General features: G+C 49.4%; 1 protein-coding gene across 4 annotated transcripts in view; it reads left to right on the top strand.

Moving 5' to 3' along the window:
• Positions 1–797: 797 nt before the first annotated feature.
• FUBP3 (far upstream element binding protein 3) overlaps positions 798–16,922 on the top strand; it is a 39,418-nt gene continuing 23,293 nt past the window's right edge. Inside the window, exons 1-5 of one of the 4 annotated variants that reach the window (XM_038164948.2) lie at positions 798–979; positions 7,363–7,468; positions 13,549–13,599; positions 14,109–14,142; positions 16,036–16,085. In XM_038164948.2, coding sequence (XP_038020876.1) covers positions 893–979; positions 7,363–7,468; positions 13,549–13,599; positions 14,109–14,142; positions 16,036–16,085 — 328 coding nt within the window. In that variant the 5' untranslated portion in view covers positions 798–892. The remainder of the gene's footprint in view (positions 980–7,362; positions 7,469–13,548; positions 13,600–14,108; positions 14,143–16,035; positions 16,086–16,922) is intronic. The other 3 variants (XM_038164949.2, XM_038164953.2, XM_038164950.2) reach the window with 3 other exon arrangements.

The raw sequence follows: 16,922 nt of genomic DNA, 5'->3' as shown, positions 1-16,922 counted from the left end.
GGGCTCTGTGGGGTCTCTGTGGGTGGGTGAGTGGCTCTGTAGGGGCTCTCTGGGGGACTCTGTGGGTTTGTGGTCGCTCTGTTGCACTGTTGGGTCTCTGTGGGGTCTCTTTGGGACTGTCAGGGCTTTGTGGGGTGTCTGTGGGGTCTCTGTGGGTAGGTGGGTGGCCCTGTGGGGGGCTCTTTGGGGGTCTCTGTGGGTTTGTGGTGGCTCTGTGGGACTGTTGGGTCTCTGTTGGGTCTCTGTGGGGTCTCTGTGGGACTGTCAGGGCTTTGTGGGGCATCTGTGGGGTCTCTGTAGGTAGGTGGGTGGCCCTGTGGGGGCTCTTTGGGGGTCCCTGTTTGTTTGTGGTGGCTCTGTGGGACTGTTGGGGCTCTGTGGGTGCTCTTTGGGTTCCCTGTGGGGTCTCTGTGGGACTGTTGGGACTCTGCAGGGGCCCTGAGGGGTCTCTGTGAGACTGTTGGGGCTCTGTGGGGTCTCTTTGGGCTCTCTGTGTGTTTGTGGTGTCTCTGTTACACTGCTGGGTCTCAGTGCGGGCTCTGTAGCTCGGTATCCCCGAGGTGCCCGCAGGCTGCTCCTTGCGCCACCCCCGTCCCGCTGCACACACGGGGACACGGCCCCGCTCCTCGGCACGCGGTGCCTACAACCGGGACCGGGACCGGGACCGGCCCCGCTCCCCCCCCCCCATCCCCATCCCATCCCCATCCCCATCCCATCCCCATCCCCATCCCATCCCCATCCCCATCCCCGCCCCTCTCCCGCCCCGGTTCCCGCCCCATTTCCGCCGGAAGCGGGGGGCTCTTTCCCTTTCCGGGTGCGGGTCCCCGGGCGGGACGGCGGCGGTGGAGGAGGAGGAGGAGGAGAAGCAGGAGGCGGCAGCGGGGCTCGGGCCATGGCGGAGCTGGCGCAGGGGCAGAGCCCGGCCCCCGTGGGGATCAAAGCCGAGGGGTTCGCCGATGCCCTGCACCGGGTCCGGCAGGTAACCGACGGGCCGGGGGCGGCCCCGGGGTCGGGGCAGGGCCCGCTGCGGGGTACCCGGGGGTGGCACCGGGCCCCTTGCTGTGGTGCCAGGCCTCTTATCGTGACACCCGGCCCTCTATCGTGACAGCAGGCCCCTCACCGTGACACCGAGTCCCTCCTGGGTGACACCAGGCCCCTCGCTGTGGCACCGGGTCCTCCCCTCCTCGTGTTTGCCCCCCCCAGGGTGCATTAAGGGGCCCTCACGAGGGTTTTTGGTCATAAGGGGGCTTTGGGGTAGCCCCCGAGGCCCGCTGCAGGGTCTGGTTCCTCTCTCCATAGAGGGAGAGGTGAGGGGTGTCCCAAGCAGTCACAGGGGTGAAATGGCAGCTCGCAGTGTGAGAGGTGAGACGGGATTTAATCAGCAGCCTTCTGCAGGGTTTGGGGTGTCCCAGCCTCCCCCATGGGGTCTGGCGTCCCCCCTGCGCTGTGCTCTGGAGAAAGAGGCTTCAGAAGCGAGCGGCTGCTGCTGTCCCTGCTGCTTGTGTTTCCAAGGTGGGAGCAAGGTGTGACACGGCTCCGTGCTGCCAGCAGACTGATTTTATTCCTTCCAGTGTTACAGGCCAGGTAGGGAGACTCGCCTTCTGTTTCCCAGGCTCGCTTTTCTCATTGAGCTGAGAAACTTCGAAGGAGCTAAGGCGGACCCTAGGAGCTCCTGAAGGGATTTGAGCGGCGTACCGTCGCTCGCGGCTCGCTGGTGAATCAGTGTGGCAGCAAAGCCTGTTCTGCGCCGTCTGCAGCAAGCGTACAGAGGCGCTGGCTGCTCTAGAGGAGCACCCTGCACCTTCCTAGAAGAGCTCACAAGCCAGTTTGTTCTTCATCTGCTTATTTCTGTTTTAGAAGCACTGCAGGAGGCGAGCTGCGTGCTAGCAGCTCCCCAGGTGAGGCCAGGTGTCGCTCCTCGGTGGCTCACAAAGCCCCGTGGCCTTGACGGTGTGCGATGTCTGAGAGCTGCGCTGTCTGCCCGGGGTTATCTGCTCCGTGCAGTTCAATCGAGAGGGGTTGCAGCTGTGTTTGCCTTGACCTGGTCGCCTGTAACCGAAGGCCTCCTGTCGCAAAAACATCCCAGGGTATCTGATGATACTATTGCGGGCTCGCTGTTGAATAATCCTTGCACATTGGTCATCACCAGAGATCATCAGTTCCTTGCTGGTGGGTTGTAGCGTGTTGAAACCTTTCTGTGAGTGTGTTGGAAGCGTCACACCACGCAGCATTCGTCTGATGGGTACCAGGTTGAGTGGGATGCCTCTGCTCAGCTAACTCAGGGCTATCCAAAAATCGGTGGCAATACCTGTTGTGTTTGTAGGGTGGGCTGAGGAGCCTCATGTTGATGCACGAAGGAGGTGGAATATCAAAGAATTCTGTAACTTAGCCCTGCTTGTTTACTCCGATTTTGCTGCTCCAAAATTCATTATATATGAAAGAATACATTGGGTTTCCCTGAGCATGTGGCATCAGTCTGAGCTGAAATCTGTCCAAATGTCCAGAGCTGCCAATTGTGGGCATAGCAGCCCATCTTCCACACTAGAGACAAGTGTGGTGAGAAATGTGCTCTCTGCACTCGTTCTGGGAGCCCAGTGCCTACGTTTTTCTGCAGCGAGTTGTCTGCTGCCTCTTGAATGTTCTTTTTTTGTTAGTATTTGGGGGATGAGAGTGGGATTTGGGGAGTGCTCGGTGGAGAGAGGTTCACCTGGCTGCCCTGGCTGAGAATCAGGCGGGCTGTAGAGGCAGGTACACCTAGCCTTTCTCTGGAGGTGGTGGCAGAGCTTTCACTGACCACATTTAATGTTGTAGCGTGCCTGACCCATCCTGATTTGCTACACAGAGGTCAGCTTTTACTCCTGGCCTGTGCTGTAGCCTTTTCTGAATATTGTTTCTGCCTTAAGCAGGGAGAGGGCAGAAGGAAAAACACGGCAGTCTCAGTTCTTGCTTCCTGTGTTGGCCTGGCATCCCTGCCTTGACATTTGAACTCTCCCAAAGTTTAATTTTGCACTGAAGGCTGGTAATGAAACTGGCTCAATTCAGCTCTCGTGAGAGCCATTACCCAAACCTTGAGCTGTGGTTTCCTCTGCTTAGTTATTAATAGCTAAATAATTCAAGGCAAGGAAGACTTTTCCCTGATCAATCACTGTGACTGCTCTCAAGCACACTGGGACCTGAGCTAACACGAGAGTAAGAAATCTGTAGCACCGCTGGAGGAAATGACTCACGGTGCTTTCGAAGGACTTGGTTGGAGGTTTTTTTTCTTGGGGGGTGTGTGTGTGTACTCCTCAATATATGAGGCGTATCTAAAAGGGCTTCTCCAGGTGAATGCTGAAGGTCTGAGCCGGGCTCTGCTGCAGCTTCTGCAGCACGGCTCTGGTGAGCGGATCATGTTTGGGTTGTAGTGTGAGCGATCTGCACGCAGAGGCACAAGCTGCCTCGGTGGCATTTGGGAGCAGGAGAAAGGATGTCTGCTCTCCTTCTGAGTAAAAAAACAAGCAGAGCTGCCAGGACCCCAGATAAAAATGGGTTTCTCTTGGACTGTCCTCAGGCCTTGTTCTCAGTGGCAGAGCTTGGCTCTTACCTTCTCCTCTCCCTCGTGGCAGTCTCGTTCTCTGTACAGTGTGTGCCCTCACAGCACCTGGTGATTCCCTCTTCCTACCTGTGGCATTCCTGTAACCTCCCATACGTTCTCTGCACCCGAATTTCCAAGAATGATACGAAGAGGAGAGTCTGCAGCTTGGCAGCCCGTACGTAGCGAGGTGGCTTGGGTACCTCGAAAGGGAGTGAACGTCCTCAGGCTTCCCGAGAGCCAACGCGCCGTGTGTTTAAAAGGCCTTCCTGGTGGCAGGCTCCAACTTCTCATTTCCACAGGGAGAGAGGGACCTTGAGACTTACTCCAAAAGGGCAGAGAGAAAAGTACTTTTTCAGGTCATCCTCAAAGCTTTAGATCTTTGCAATTAGGGACACCACCTGTGGGATGCACCTTAAATGGCTGGGGGTGGTTTTGCTGCTTCCTCCAGAGCTTTGGGGGAACTGCTACCATGCAAGTGAGCGTTCTGTCTGCATGGGAAGGGTGGCAGAGGCACTGACGGGTCCGATGCCAGCGCCTTGTTGTTTTCTATCCTGCTGATATCTCAAATTGGTGTTTTTACTGCTTGCTGTTCTTTTGCAGGACAGCAGGGAGAGGTCTTTCCCAGAAGCGAGGCCCTTTTGAGAGCTGCCTTCTGCAGACACTGGTGCTCGAGTCCCGTTGTGCCTAGCCGAGAAGCTCCATATCTAAAAGTGTTTGGGTATTGCACCACTTTTAAAGGGTGGTGAAGGTATAGGAGGACAGAAACGTAAGGTATTAGGAAAACATGTATGCCTCGGGCAACTCTTGTTTATTTAGTTATTCTTGGCTTTACAATTGCAGTTTTTGTACTCGAGCCTTATGCCGTGTCCTTTAAAATGCTCGTTGGAAAGCTTTAATGTGAGGGGATTTGGTGCAGAAACGGGTCTGGGGTAGAGATGCTTTTTCCAGCGTATTTCAGAGCTCAGTGAAATGGATGCGCTGGGTTAAAAAAAAAAAAAAAAAAGCCTGACATGCAGAGGGACAAAAGCTGTGGCTAGCAGTATGGCACTCAAGGTCATCTGCTCAGATAAGGGCTAGGTCTGCTTACTTTTGCTCTGTTCTAACTTCTGTGCTTATCTCCCTGCTGAACCTGTAGTGGAAACGGAGGTTCCCATTGTAGGTCAGACCTAAGGAGTTTAAAAAATATATATTTTAACGGCTGTGTCTGCTGTGGAAGCTTAACTCTTGATTTTGCGGGGTGTTTTTCCTGCTGGAGGGAGGCGGCGTGTCGTCTGCGTGTAATCCCGTGGCAGCTGGGAGGCTTTGGAGATAAGGGTGCAAGTTTCAGTAAAGGAAGAAAAAAAAAAAACATCCCAAAAGCTGATAGTGTGAAAATTGCATCGCCTCTCTTATTCTGTCCTCTAACTTTGAGGCTTCTGTTCTGGGGAGATAATTGTGTGCTAAGCACGAGCAGGGATTTATAAAGCTCGGAGCCAAAAGCCCTCCATGGGGCTGGTGATGTTTGCTCACACCTTCCTAACGCCAGCTTCCTTCTCTAGGCCCATTCCTGCTATCCACAAAGTTTTTTCCTACCCCATGTGCGTGCGGTGAGTGATTTCAGTTCCAAACTATCAGCTCGCCACTTCCACATCTTAGAGATTTATTTTTTTTTTTGAGTAAATAACCACTAGCAGAAAGATCTCACAAAGGGCACTCTACAATCAAATGTTCCAAAATAAGCCAGGGCGTGTTACAGCTGACCACAATTCCTCTTGGCGTGTGTTTGGATTGGATGTTAGGGTGTTAAAGCTGTCAACGGATGGCTACAAAATGCATTTTTAAGTCTTTTTCAGCACTGAAGTAGTCAGAAGACACCTGTGCTCTTCGTACCTTCACTAAAATCCTCTGCATCCCAAACGTAACAGGGAAGCCTGTGGGTAAGGGGCTGCCACTCTGGGTGCAGTCAGCAAAAAGCAAGGCCTCACCTGATGCTTTCTGTTGCAGAACAGACAGGGGCTCGTCCGTGTTGATGCTTTCAGAATTATTTTCCTGTGAGCTTATTCGCTCTTGGACATGCGGACACGCGGCGTGCTTGTTGTCAGAGCTTTGCCACGTGGTCGCTGTGCTGGTTGGGGCACTAAAATGAGGTTATGACCGAACAGTTCTTCCTTTTTGGGGGCTAGCTCAGTCCAACTGGGGGTTTCATGGTCTGGTGTTGTGTTTTCAGTTGTTTGTCCAAAAACCAGTCAAAATCCTGTGGGTAAAAGTGGCAGGATTTTATCCTCGGGCTGCTGGCACTTCTGATCCAACGAAGTTGCTGCCTTTCTAAAAGAGGACAGGAAGGAATGGTCAGAATGAGAAAATGGTCAAAACTTGGAGCCCTTTTCATGCGAGGCATTGAAGGGAATGTTTTCTATTCTCTTTCTAAAAGCAGTGCCCTCAATCTTCCGAGGTTATTTCAAACAGCATTTTTTCCCTACCCTGTGGTTCTGCATCCTGGGCAGTTGTTTATTCCTCTGCAGCAGTTGATGGTGTCAACAACCAGAGTTACTGCGGATGTCTTTCTGTTGCAATAAAACTTAAATTTTAGAGCCACCTTTAGTTATATTTCTCGTTTGCCCTTGCCTTCGTTTAAAGCACATCTGTGTAAAATGCTCTTTTTCCATCTATTCCTTCTGCTGCTTCTGCTTCTCCGGTGAAATCTCAGCTGTAATAGAGTGTGATCAGACTCCAGGCACACATTATATCTGGTGATTTTCTTTTTTTTGCTGGGAAAGGCAGCAAATGCTGTAGAATACCCAGAATATGTATATTTTTTTCCTGCAGCTAGTTTGTTCTGCGCTTGCTTGCTCTAGCAAAGCCCTTTACGTGTGCCAGGGTGCCCCGAAGGCTGCAGAAGCTCAGAGCAGCCCTGAAGTCCTGCACCTGTACGGCTTCTAGACCTGGCTGGGGGAGCAGGTGACAGCTTGATCCTGGTGTGTCCCACGTGTCGTTAGAGACGAGCTCAGCTTTCACTCTTACTGAGTGTGAGCGAGGTGTGTGCCTCTCACCTGTTTTTTTGCTCACCCCGGTGCCCTCACTGTAATGCCAGAGCATCTCTTCTTTCCTCTGTGTCCTCCTCGTGTCTCAGCTCCCCTGGGAATGGCTGGTGCTCCTCTGCGGGCTGGAAGCAGAGGCACAGGCACACACACAGCCACTCAAGCATTGACTGCTGCAGGAAATTGCAGCTCATTCTGGGCTAACAGCTTGCCCAGTGGCTTATTCTTCGTGCAGTAAGCTCAGGCTGAGCCAGGCCCTCAGCGAGGAGTTCCCAACCCCGTCCTTGTGCTGTGTATCTTCACATTCCTCGCCTTCCCCTCCCCTCACCCCCACTGATGCCCACGTCTGCGTTTCTGTGGCTCTGGATGTGCGCAGATACAGCAGGAGCCTGTGTCCTCCTACACGGCGGTGGCTTCCCCGGGACGGAGCCGGGGAGCTCGCTCAGCTCTTTGCTAGATTCAGCTCCTCAGCTGAACGCACAAACAAATCTGAATATAATATCGCAGGCAGTAAATACGTACTCGTGACCAGGAAGAGGAGCTGGGCGAACGTGATCTTAATTAAACAAATAGCCAAAGCACGAGGAAGGCTGGTTGCTGTACAAATAAAGTGCTGCTTGCTTAGGGCTTTTTATAAAGCCACCTATACAGAAAAGAGCTGGGAGAAGATTGCACTGGGGTGAAGGCTTTGTTGGGAGAAAGAACGGGTAGCTCTGGTGGTTGAAACTGCAAATGCACTAACTGTATTTTTCTCCTCTGTTTTTTTTACAGATTGCTGCTAAAATCGGAGATATTCCTCACTTGAATAATTCTACAACACTCGTGGACCCTTCGGTCTATGGTTATGGAGTGCAGAAGCGGCCCCTGGATGATGGAGGTAAGCGGGCTCTGCTGAGCCAGCCTTGTGCATACGGCTCCTGAAATAGGTGTGCGGGAGGCAGCTGCCTGCTTTAAGGACAGAAATCAATGCTGCTTGTGCTCGGAAATGTTACGCACGCCTCCCCATGCTGTTTGGTCTTGCACAGGGCTCCTGGGCATTAGTATTCCTGATTTGAGGCCGTTCTTTTCTTAGCTCGTGAATTTGGGGTTTAGCCATCTCACTCTGCAGTTTAAATCTTGTTCCGTGGTGGTCTGAGGAGGGGAGGGGGCTGCTTGGAACCCATGTGTACGGTACCAGGTGTGTGCAAGCAAGCTGGCCTTCCCTGGCAAGCCTTGTTTTCTGGGACCTGGCAGTGCCTAGGGGCAGTATTATATACGTTTCATCCCATGGATAGCAGTTGGCATAGCACGGCAGATGAATGGCTGTTGAGCTCTGATTGTTTTGCCTTGTGATGTGAATTTTAAGGAGAAATGGTACGGATGTAAGTGGATTTGGGCTGGAGGGAAACTTCCTATAGGAGGTGTAACTTTTCTCGTGGTTATTCTTTGAGAATTCTTAAATCTCTGAAGCATTAACACTGGTTACAGCCAAAGAATAATCTACTGGGTAAATCTGGTAAATGTAATGAGTTGTATGAATTGTTACACTTCTAAAATAAGTAGTTTCTTGACGTTGGGAACAAGAAAGAACTTTTTTTTTTTCTTTACAAATCTAATGTGTGCTGTTACAAGAAAAGTGTTTGTATCTGTGCTGCTGTATATATAGAATTCACCTTTTCCTGTGGCTGGTTATCCCCCCAAAATGTGTCCGTGTCGTCCTTGTCTGGTGTTTTTACTCAGCCGGCCAGTTCTGCAGGTTGATTCCTTCCTGCAGAGACATTTAGGAGAAGTGTAAAGCTTTTTCCCAGCACTTCATTTTGAAAGTTGGTTGTTTTTTTTTGTTTTCTGACACAAAGCTGCACGAGGCAGGGGCTGAAAACACTGCACGTCTGCTGCTCGTGCCGAAAAGCGTGCTGGAGCACGGGCAGACGTTCCTTTCATGTGGAGCCTCTGGCTGGCTGGCGTTACTGCTGTCTGAACCTATGCCACGACCCACTTTGTTCTCTGGCGTTGGCTCTGTTTGAGCAGGAGGCTGCTGCTTGCTCGGTTTGGTGTCGTAGGAAGAAGTGGGTTGGTTTGTGTGCACCCCTGCCCCTCGTATCTCGAGCTGGAGCATCGCTGTGTTTGCGAGAAGCCGGAGGCCTCGTGTTGTTGTTTCGTGCTGGTTTCGGTGTGGGAAGGTGCTTGGCTGTCAGGCAGTGAACCGTGAAGCTCGCTGCTTTTTTTTGTGATCAGGCAGATGTGTTTAGTGTGGTTTGAATTGCTAGGCTAGAGCGACTGCAAAGAAATGGCTTGCAAACGTGTTCTGGCCTCTTCTTCCTTTCCAGCAGTTTCCAGCATCAGCTCTCCTTAGAGCAGTACTCAGCGAATGTCTGATTGTGGACATCACTTCAAATGATGTCATCTTACAGTGCTCCTTCCATTCCAGAAACACTGTTGCAGTAGGAGGCGTGAATAGGGCCTATTTTGGCATTGCCTTCAATAATATTTGATTTTAGCATGAATTTGGGGAAGGCTGCACCACACTGAGCTGTCTGGGTGGCTCACACAAGTGGCTGCACCTGAAAAAGAAGAATCCAAGTTGTCTTCTAGGAACTAGTTACCCAAAGCATTAGCCCTCCCTGTTGTTTCATTGCATCAGCAGACTGAGCTTGAGAAACCTGACCTCTTAGCGAGGTGTCTTGGAGAATTTTTTAATAAATGAAGTAGCTGCAATGCCCAGTGGTGGGCGGGTTGGACTTTGTACTTCCACGCGTGAGCACTCTTACTTGCTGAACCCTGTTTGTGTTGACACAAACCATGTCAATACAGTTGCAGTTTGGGCCATAAATGCACCTTCCAGCTGGTTTCGTGTGCTGGGATAGACGATCCCGTGTAGCAGGTGGTGCTCTTGGAGCCCCATCCAGAGGGGCTGGGCTCTCCAGTGTCGGATTTGGGGTTCAGGGGATGCAAAGATCTATAAGTGCCCGCTCACTTCAGCACTGGGCCCTGTTTGTAACATGGTTCAAAGTAGCTCCAAGGTGTGTGTTTGCCCTTGGGTCCTTTGCGTGCATCTGTAAGCTGTGTAACTTTTCCCACTGCCTGCCCCGAAATCTGATCCATGAGATCTTAGGGGAGAGCTGAAATAATGGAAGTGGTATTTTAAGGGATTGGAATCTCACAGAGAAATCGGACTTGTCAGGGCAGGAGCGAGGGAAGCGTTTGTTCTTTTAGCTTTGGTCACCTTGGGTTTTATTTCTGAAGAAGCCTGGGAAGGTGCAGCCTGGCCGAGGAAGCCCTGAGCAGTGGGTACCTGCTCATGCTGTCAAGTCCTATAATGCAGCACTTGGGCTGTAGGCATCTGAAAGATGGCAATTCCTTTTAACAGGACGCTTAAATTAGGAAAACATTTCCTATTGGGGTGATCTTCAGTCCTGCAAACAAGGGGAGTCAGGAGTGCGTGCCCACACTTCCCTGCTTTTCCTGCTGTGAGCTATGCTTTGGGGATGCTGTCATTGAGAAGCGATTATTTGTCTTTATCATGCTCTAGAAATTTTATAGTGCAGGGACTGGGATACGTTCTGCTACCGTGGATAGCTCGAAAGCAGGTCTGGTGGCGAGTCTCAGGATTGTGTACCTCTGTGCACTGTGTGGCTGTGCATGGTCCTCGCTGCTTCCTTACCCCCATGGAGCTGATAGAAAATTACTTCCGTTCCAAATGCTGCTGGAGAAATGGATGCAGAGAACATGGAAGTATTTAAGGTGACAAGAGAAGCGTCTGTCTTCCAGGAAAATCTAATTCTGCCTGTCTGTTTTCGTAAACAGCTGCTGGCACGGCTGATTGATGTCAGCTTAGGAAGTGGCCTTAAGACAGGATGACAGCGTGCTGGGCGAAACAAATTCAGCTGCTTTTAGAGTATTTCCAGGAAAAAAATAGTCTTGTCATAGTGCTGGGGACCAGAGCATGTGAGTCCCTTTTGCATTTCCCTTAGCAGACGTTCACCCAAATCTGTGAGCTGCCGGGACTGGTGCTGGTGAGCTGGTCTAGATGAGGTTTGAGACTGTTTTATCCTTGCTGCTTTAGGGTTGTTTCCAGAGAATGGAAATAGTCATTGTGCAATTAGCAGGGAGGAGTTGGAGTTTCCCTGTCCTGCTAATGAGGTTGGAGGTGACAGGAGATGGGGTTGGCTCCGTGCTGCGGGGAGACCCCAGTGGCACCTCGCTCGGGGGCTGCTGCTGAGGATAGGTCCCAGTTCATGGGACCCTACACGGATATCCTACAGGATAGATCCTCCTGTTTATGGCCAACAGCAGCTCCTGGCCTCTCTTCACATGAACAGTCCATCAAATTACCAGCACAAATTAAGAAGTTTATTTAATGTGAAACCCATCGTTGAAGAAGCAGCCTCCCTTCCCTCCAAGGAAGGCTCACGCCACCTCTCTCCACCCCTGCCTTCTCCAGGCTTCTGTGGTGCATCCAACACGACGTTGGTCTGTATTAGTGCAACAGGACGTGATTGTAGGAGAGCCTCGGGGCTCGAGCATCACCCGGTCCTGCTGTACAAACACATCAGTCGTTTGCTCTGACTTGGTTTTGATGGAAATACCCGTGGGCACGAGGAAATCTTGTCTCCTTGTCCTGCAGACAGAAGTTAGCAGCGATGCTCCTTGACCCATCGGTAGCAGTGGTGGGACCAGGACAGAAATTCAGGACTCTTGGCAAAAGGTTTAGTGTTGCAAAACGGCAGCTTCCTTCAAAACTGCAACTCTGCACGTCACCATTATTAATAAGGAAATTTTAATGGGAAAAATCTCAGCAAGGGCAGGTAGGAAAATAAGTTTTGGCCATTTATTTAAAAAAAACTAACACACCAGTATTTAATGATGAACAACAGAGTAATTAGTATCTTCATTGTAGCTTTCTAAAATTGACGATACAATTCCAGTCTAAAAGCACGAAATAAAGCCCTTTTCCACTGCTTTCCGGGGGATGAGCTGCTCTGGTTTTGTTCTAGGCACGGCAATATTCTCCATGAGATTGTAAATTCCCATCATGCACGTAAATTTAGTGGGAGGCACTGCTCTGCTTTATGGGGTGGAAGAAAATCTGCATTTGTTTTGAGTATCTGTTAGGTACAATTCAGTTAAAGGTGAAGCCTAAAGACGAGCGAAGAGTTATCAACCAGCAGGTGCCATTAACAGGAAATTGTGCTTATTTTATTCAGCGTTTTTCCTTATTTGCAGTAAAATGACTGCAGTTACAGTTAAATTGGACTCAATAGATGTAAAAGGGGGAAATATCTACGTGGCTTGTCAGAGTTCAGTCCCCTCCCTGGCGCGAGGGAGGGAGGTGGTGGAGCTCAGCGCTGCCGCAGGCGTCTTCTGCCCCAGCCTCGCCTCTCCATCAGTCTCTGCCTTTCAGAGCAAAATGGGCACGGTAGAGAAGGAATTAAACTGCAGATTGTTGGGACCAGGAGCTACGGCCATCCATTTTCCTCCCAAAGGGAGAGAAATTGTATCTGGCTTCAGGCAGATCCCTCCCGGTTGTCTCCGCCTGCTTTGCTTCCCGGCTCTTGGAGAGGTCGGTGGCACGTGGAGGGGATGCTCTTGTGCACAAGTTACTGTGGCTTAGCTGGTTTTTAACTGGTTTGTACAAGAAGTGAATAAAGTCAGGGGGATATGGCTGGGGTGGTGAGCAGCTAAGTGCTTGGAGCGAGCTGGGAGCTGCACGTTACGTACACCACCAGCGCTGCCTGCCCGGCTGATGCCACTTCTGGTGCCCCTGCAGCTTTCCCCTTACAAGTTGTCTTTCCCAAGCACAGGATCGTGTTACAAAGTGATGGCTCCTCCGTTCCTTGCGTGAACTTCGGGGTTTGATTATAGGATGTGTATCCGTCTCGTAATTTGTGGGCAGCGGCTGCAGCATGAGAGGCAGGCAGGAGAGCTGGTGAGGTGAATGGCCACGCGAGGTGGATGTTTAAATACGGCCTCGTAGTGTTAAGACCCCTCTTTTGGGCATCTTGGGGTAATGAGTGGCCTCGTCCTGGCAAGGGCAATCCTGTAGTACAGCTACAAGACTTAGTGCCTATAGGAAAAATTACTCTGAGTGCTGTTTGGGGCAAGATGGTGAGATACTGAATTAGTTTTACCATATTTGCTCAATTCTGCAGTAGTAGCTTATCAGCCAGGGCAAATATTCCCCATTACATCACCCGCCTTTTTTGGCTGCGGCATCGACAGTTATCACATTAGGACTTTTTATATTCAGGGTGAGAATATGCAAAGAGAAATCCGACGGAGTCAATAACGCAGCGGTTGCCTTATCGCTGAACTGGAGAGAGTAATAAAATACACGGGCTGCCAATATTTTGGTCCCGACCTATTATCAAGATATCGACACCCCACAGAAATACACTATTGACTCTCTCGGGTCTATTTTATTCGAGGCAAAGTGTTTGGCCCCAAACTTTACGTACCGTGGTAGACGTCCGCTTCCGAACCCTGACAGCTGATTGCGGATTTGTTTCAGGTCAAAGAATGTGCAGGTTGCTGCAAGGTAGTTGGGAACAGCATCTTTATTATCACAGCTCACCCGTTGCCGGCCAGTCCCATTTGTTTCTCTGCTCGTGCCCTCCAGGCATGCAATATAATCTGCAACTGGTTGTTAGGACCAAATGGTGGGTTTTTAGCGGGGTTGCTGCAGGCGCAGTCCTGCAGGAAGCCCAGCAGGGCATGTGTTCCCACTTGGCATGAGGCGCTCTAATGATATTTTTCCCCCATTAACGTTTGGAAGAAAGATCTAATCTGCGGGGGTAGGGGGGAAAAAAAGTCTGTTTGGGGGCTGTCAGCTGGGGAGATGAGCGCTCATCGGACGTGGACCACTGGCTAACATCGCAGATATGCCTGGAATGTGTGCGTTCAGGAAAATGTGTTTAAAAAAAAAAAAAAAATACGGTTTTGGTGCCACGAGGTTACTTAACAGATGTATTCCTTTAACAGGTCTCCGTGTAAGTGGGCTCCATGGAGCACAGATAAGAGATACAGAGAGAAGTATGTGCAAGCAATCCGTAATGCTTTTTGCCTAGACTAAAGCTCTGAATCTGCCCTGCTTTTATTTGAGCTTTTTTTAATACGTACCAAGCTGCCTGAAAATTCTTTTCTCTCCCTTCAGCCGGTGTCATCCCCTCTCTCTTTTTTTTTTTTTTTTTTTTTTTTTTTTAACTACTTTGGGTTTAAATGGGAAGGAGGGAGGTTAGTTGGAGGGATTTGGCTTTGGGCAGGCAGGATTTTCTCCCATGACTCTCAGCATGGGGAGACACAGATCAATTCCCTATCCTGTGTTCAGCTGGACACTGGGCTATGGTGTGTGTTGATCAAGAAATCCCCTCCTGTTTTGTACCACATAACGCATTCATTTCAGCCACTGAACCTAAATTACTGTTTTGCTTTTCTTTCTTTTTGATGAAATGGTAAGAACTCTTTTTTCTATAGGGATGAAGTTAGTTTATCCGTGCTAATGCTTTGATTTTTTCTTTTCCTTTTTTCTCTCTCTGCCACAGTAGGTAACCAGTTAGGGGCCCTGGTATATCAAAGGTAAGCAGTGGGTTATGTTTTATTATTTATTGATCAATTCTAATTGTTTATTGATCCACCATCTGTAGTAGTGTTAGGAAGTCAGAGGTTGAGAATGTGGAGAAACTGTCAGCTTGGGTTTTCTCCAGCAAGGGTTTTCTGCTAACCCTTTAAAGGCTATTTGTTGTTACGAAGAAAGAAGAGTTGAAGTGAAACTTGAATTTGATTCCTGTAAACCTGCGGGACCAAGAATAATAAATTCTCTCTCCTCTCCTTTCCCCTGCCCAAGGCGGGGGGGAGTTAAACTCTGGCATTTTTACAGAAGTTGAAAGTATTAAACAGGCAGGTGGATCTTTTTTTTTTTCCTTTCCAGTTCTGTTAATGTAGTACGACCTGGGATGACTCCTCTGATTGTCAAAGATGGTTTGGGGAGACTAAAGCAAGTGCGGGTTGTTGCGCAGCACGCCTTAGCATCTAATCCACAAGTAAAATTCTCAGGTTTTCTCTAATCCTGCTCTCAAGGAGTTGCCTGTCTCGTTTTGAGCAGGAAGGGGAGAGCATTTCTAGAGCTGGATTCACCTCCAGGTTGGGAGTAGTGCGTTTCCATCATCACCAGCTTTTGCTGGGGCCCTCGGCAGAAAGGAGAAAGAATATTTAGTCAAAAGCTGGAGAAAAATCAGTTTTTCGTGGTGCTGCTGTTAGCCTAGAGCTCACGTACAGCTAGGGATGCACAGAAAAGGGTGGGCAGTGTTCTCTGCTCCGCCGCTACCTGTCTTCTGCCAGGAGTGGTGTTTATGCAGGGAACTGCTTAGGTTAAAAGCCTGAAATGGTTTCTTTCTGGTTTTGGTGGTTGGTTAGGCTCTCTGAGCAGCTGCTCCAGCGCAGGGTGGTTTGTAAATCAGGCAGGATGGGATGTTTTGGCAACAGGCAGTGTTTGTTCCAGATTAAAACTGCTGGAATTCGGAGCCTTCCTGGAGCAGGTGGGGTCCGTTCCCCTGCAGATAGGGGTGGCAGGGTTTGGTTTTGCTCATGAGCCTTGGGACACTGGAGGATACTTTATCTGCAGGTTTGCTGGCGAGGTCTGGTGGGTATTTTTTTACCTTCCCTAATTGATCTAAAGTAAATCATGGGAAGGCTTTGATACGCCTCACCACAAAACCTGCGTTGAGCTCATTATGCAGGTGTTTGACTGCTCCTGAGATTGCTGAACAAATTGTATATAATGCATATGCCAGCATAGAGAGTTGGCGAATTCTGCGCTCAGTCTTGTGTTTTATACAAGATAGAAATAAATGGCAAACGAAAAACCCACAAGGTAATTCTTCTCCGCTTCATTGTGGCCAGGTCTTAGGTAATTGCTTTGGGTTTGAGGCACAGACGTACTGAGAAAGTCCAAAGAGCAACAGATATGCAAGTCTTGAGATAGGAAGACTTCAAAGGATAATCAAAACCAGGTTTTATAAATTCTAAGGAAAAGAATTACAGGGACAGACAGATTAAAATATCACTCTGAATATCAGAAGGGGCATTCATATCAGGATTGGCATTGGTTAGCCTCTCTTGGCAAGAGCATATCAAAAAGTAGTAGGAACTTGGCTAAATATTGCAGGAACTTTGCTGTTACTCTGCTAAATCCAAAAAAACATTCTTCCATTGACAACAATGGATGGTAGACTGGAAACCTATCCAGTGTAGGAGGAATTATGTCCATTCTCTCTGCAGCCAGGGCGTGGAGCAGGACCAAGAGGTCCCTTCCAAATCAAAAGATTTTCCCTATGATATGGTATTTACTTGCGTGTGTGCTCAAAAGCCTGATGCTCTGCCTGTTTTCCACAGCTGAGCACGGTCATCTTCCAAATTGTTTTTTGTAATGAGTCTTTGATTTTTCTCTTCCTTTTTTTTTTTTTTTTCCAGGGCTGTAATAACAGAAGAGTTCAAAGTGCCTGATAAAATGGTTGGATTTAGTAAGTACCTTGGATGCTTTTGGTATGGTTCTTCTGTGCAAGAATGCTATTTGTTCTGTCCAAATAAAACGTGTTCATAAGTTTTTGTGCTTGCTGGCTTCGGATAAGCTTTGCTGGTGTTCTCTTCATGGGGACCAGATGATCTGTGTTTAAAATCCAGGTGCATGCTGCATGGAGAAGCTTGGTGGCCCAGTAATAAGAACAAGACCGGTACAGGTTACTGAGAGTTGTAGAGGTTCTGTTCCTGAAATCCCAACTGATGCAGCACATAAATATGTCAGAAGTTAATTTATTTCCCCTCATTGAAATATTTTACTTTGAGTATGCAAAAGTGTGGGAGTTGAGGGAGGAAGAGAAGATTTAAATGTTAAAGTAAGGCTTGGCTCAAGGCAAGTTAAGCAGAATTTAAAGTCTTTCCTACACTTGCTGCTGCAGGGAGGCGCAGCCAGTGTGCATTGCTCAGATGAGGTTTTTTTCCTAGACGTGTGTTGCTGGTGCTGCTTTCTTCCTAATTTCTCTTCCTCTTGATGGTCATTACTCTTCCTTTCCATGGCAGCCTCCTGCTTTTTGTGACTGCAGTGCTTGCATTGGCTCTTCCCTGCTAGATCTCTGTGCATCTTTTCCCATTTGATATACAGAGAGCGAAAAGGCAAATAACAGAGAGGATCATTAACCCTCAGTGCCTCAGGTTTTCTCCCAACTCTCCACCATAAAACTGTAGCTGTGGAATTCCCGAGGAGGCAGTCTGTCCTCCCACCAGCCTTCGTTATTTATCGGTCCCAGGACCACACGTGGGGAGGAAGGGATGGTGGAGGGATTCTGCAGCTCCTGAGCAGG

The sequence above is a fragment of the Anas platyrhynchos genome, chromosome 18, assembly GCF_047663525.1.
Source record: "Anas platyrhynchos isolate ZD024472 breed Pekin duck chromosome 18, IASCAAS_PekinDuck_T2T, whole genome shotgun sequence".
Lineage (NCBI taxonomy): Eukaryota > Metazoa > Chordata > Aves > Anseriformes > Anatidae > Anas > Anas platyrhynchos.
Note: the sequence above shows the minus strand (reverse complement) of the source record. Positions and strands in the feature narration are given on the sequence as shown.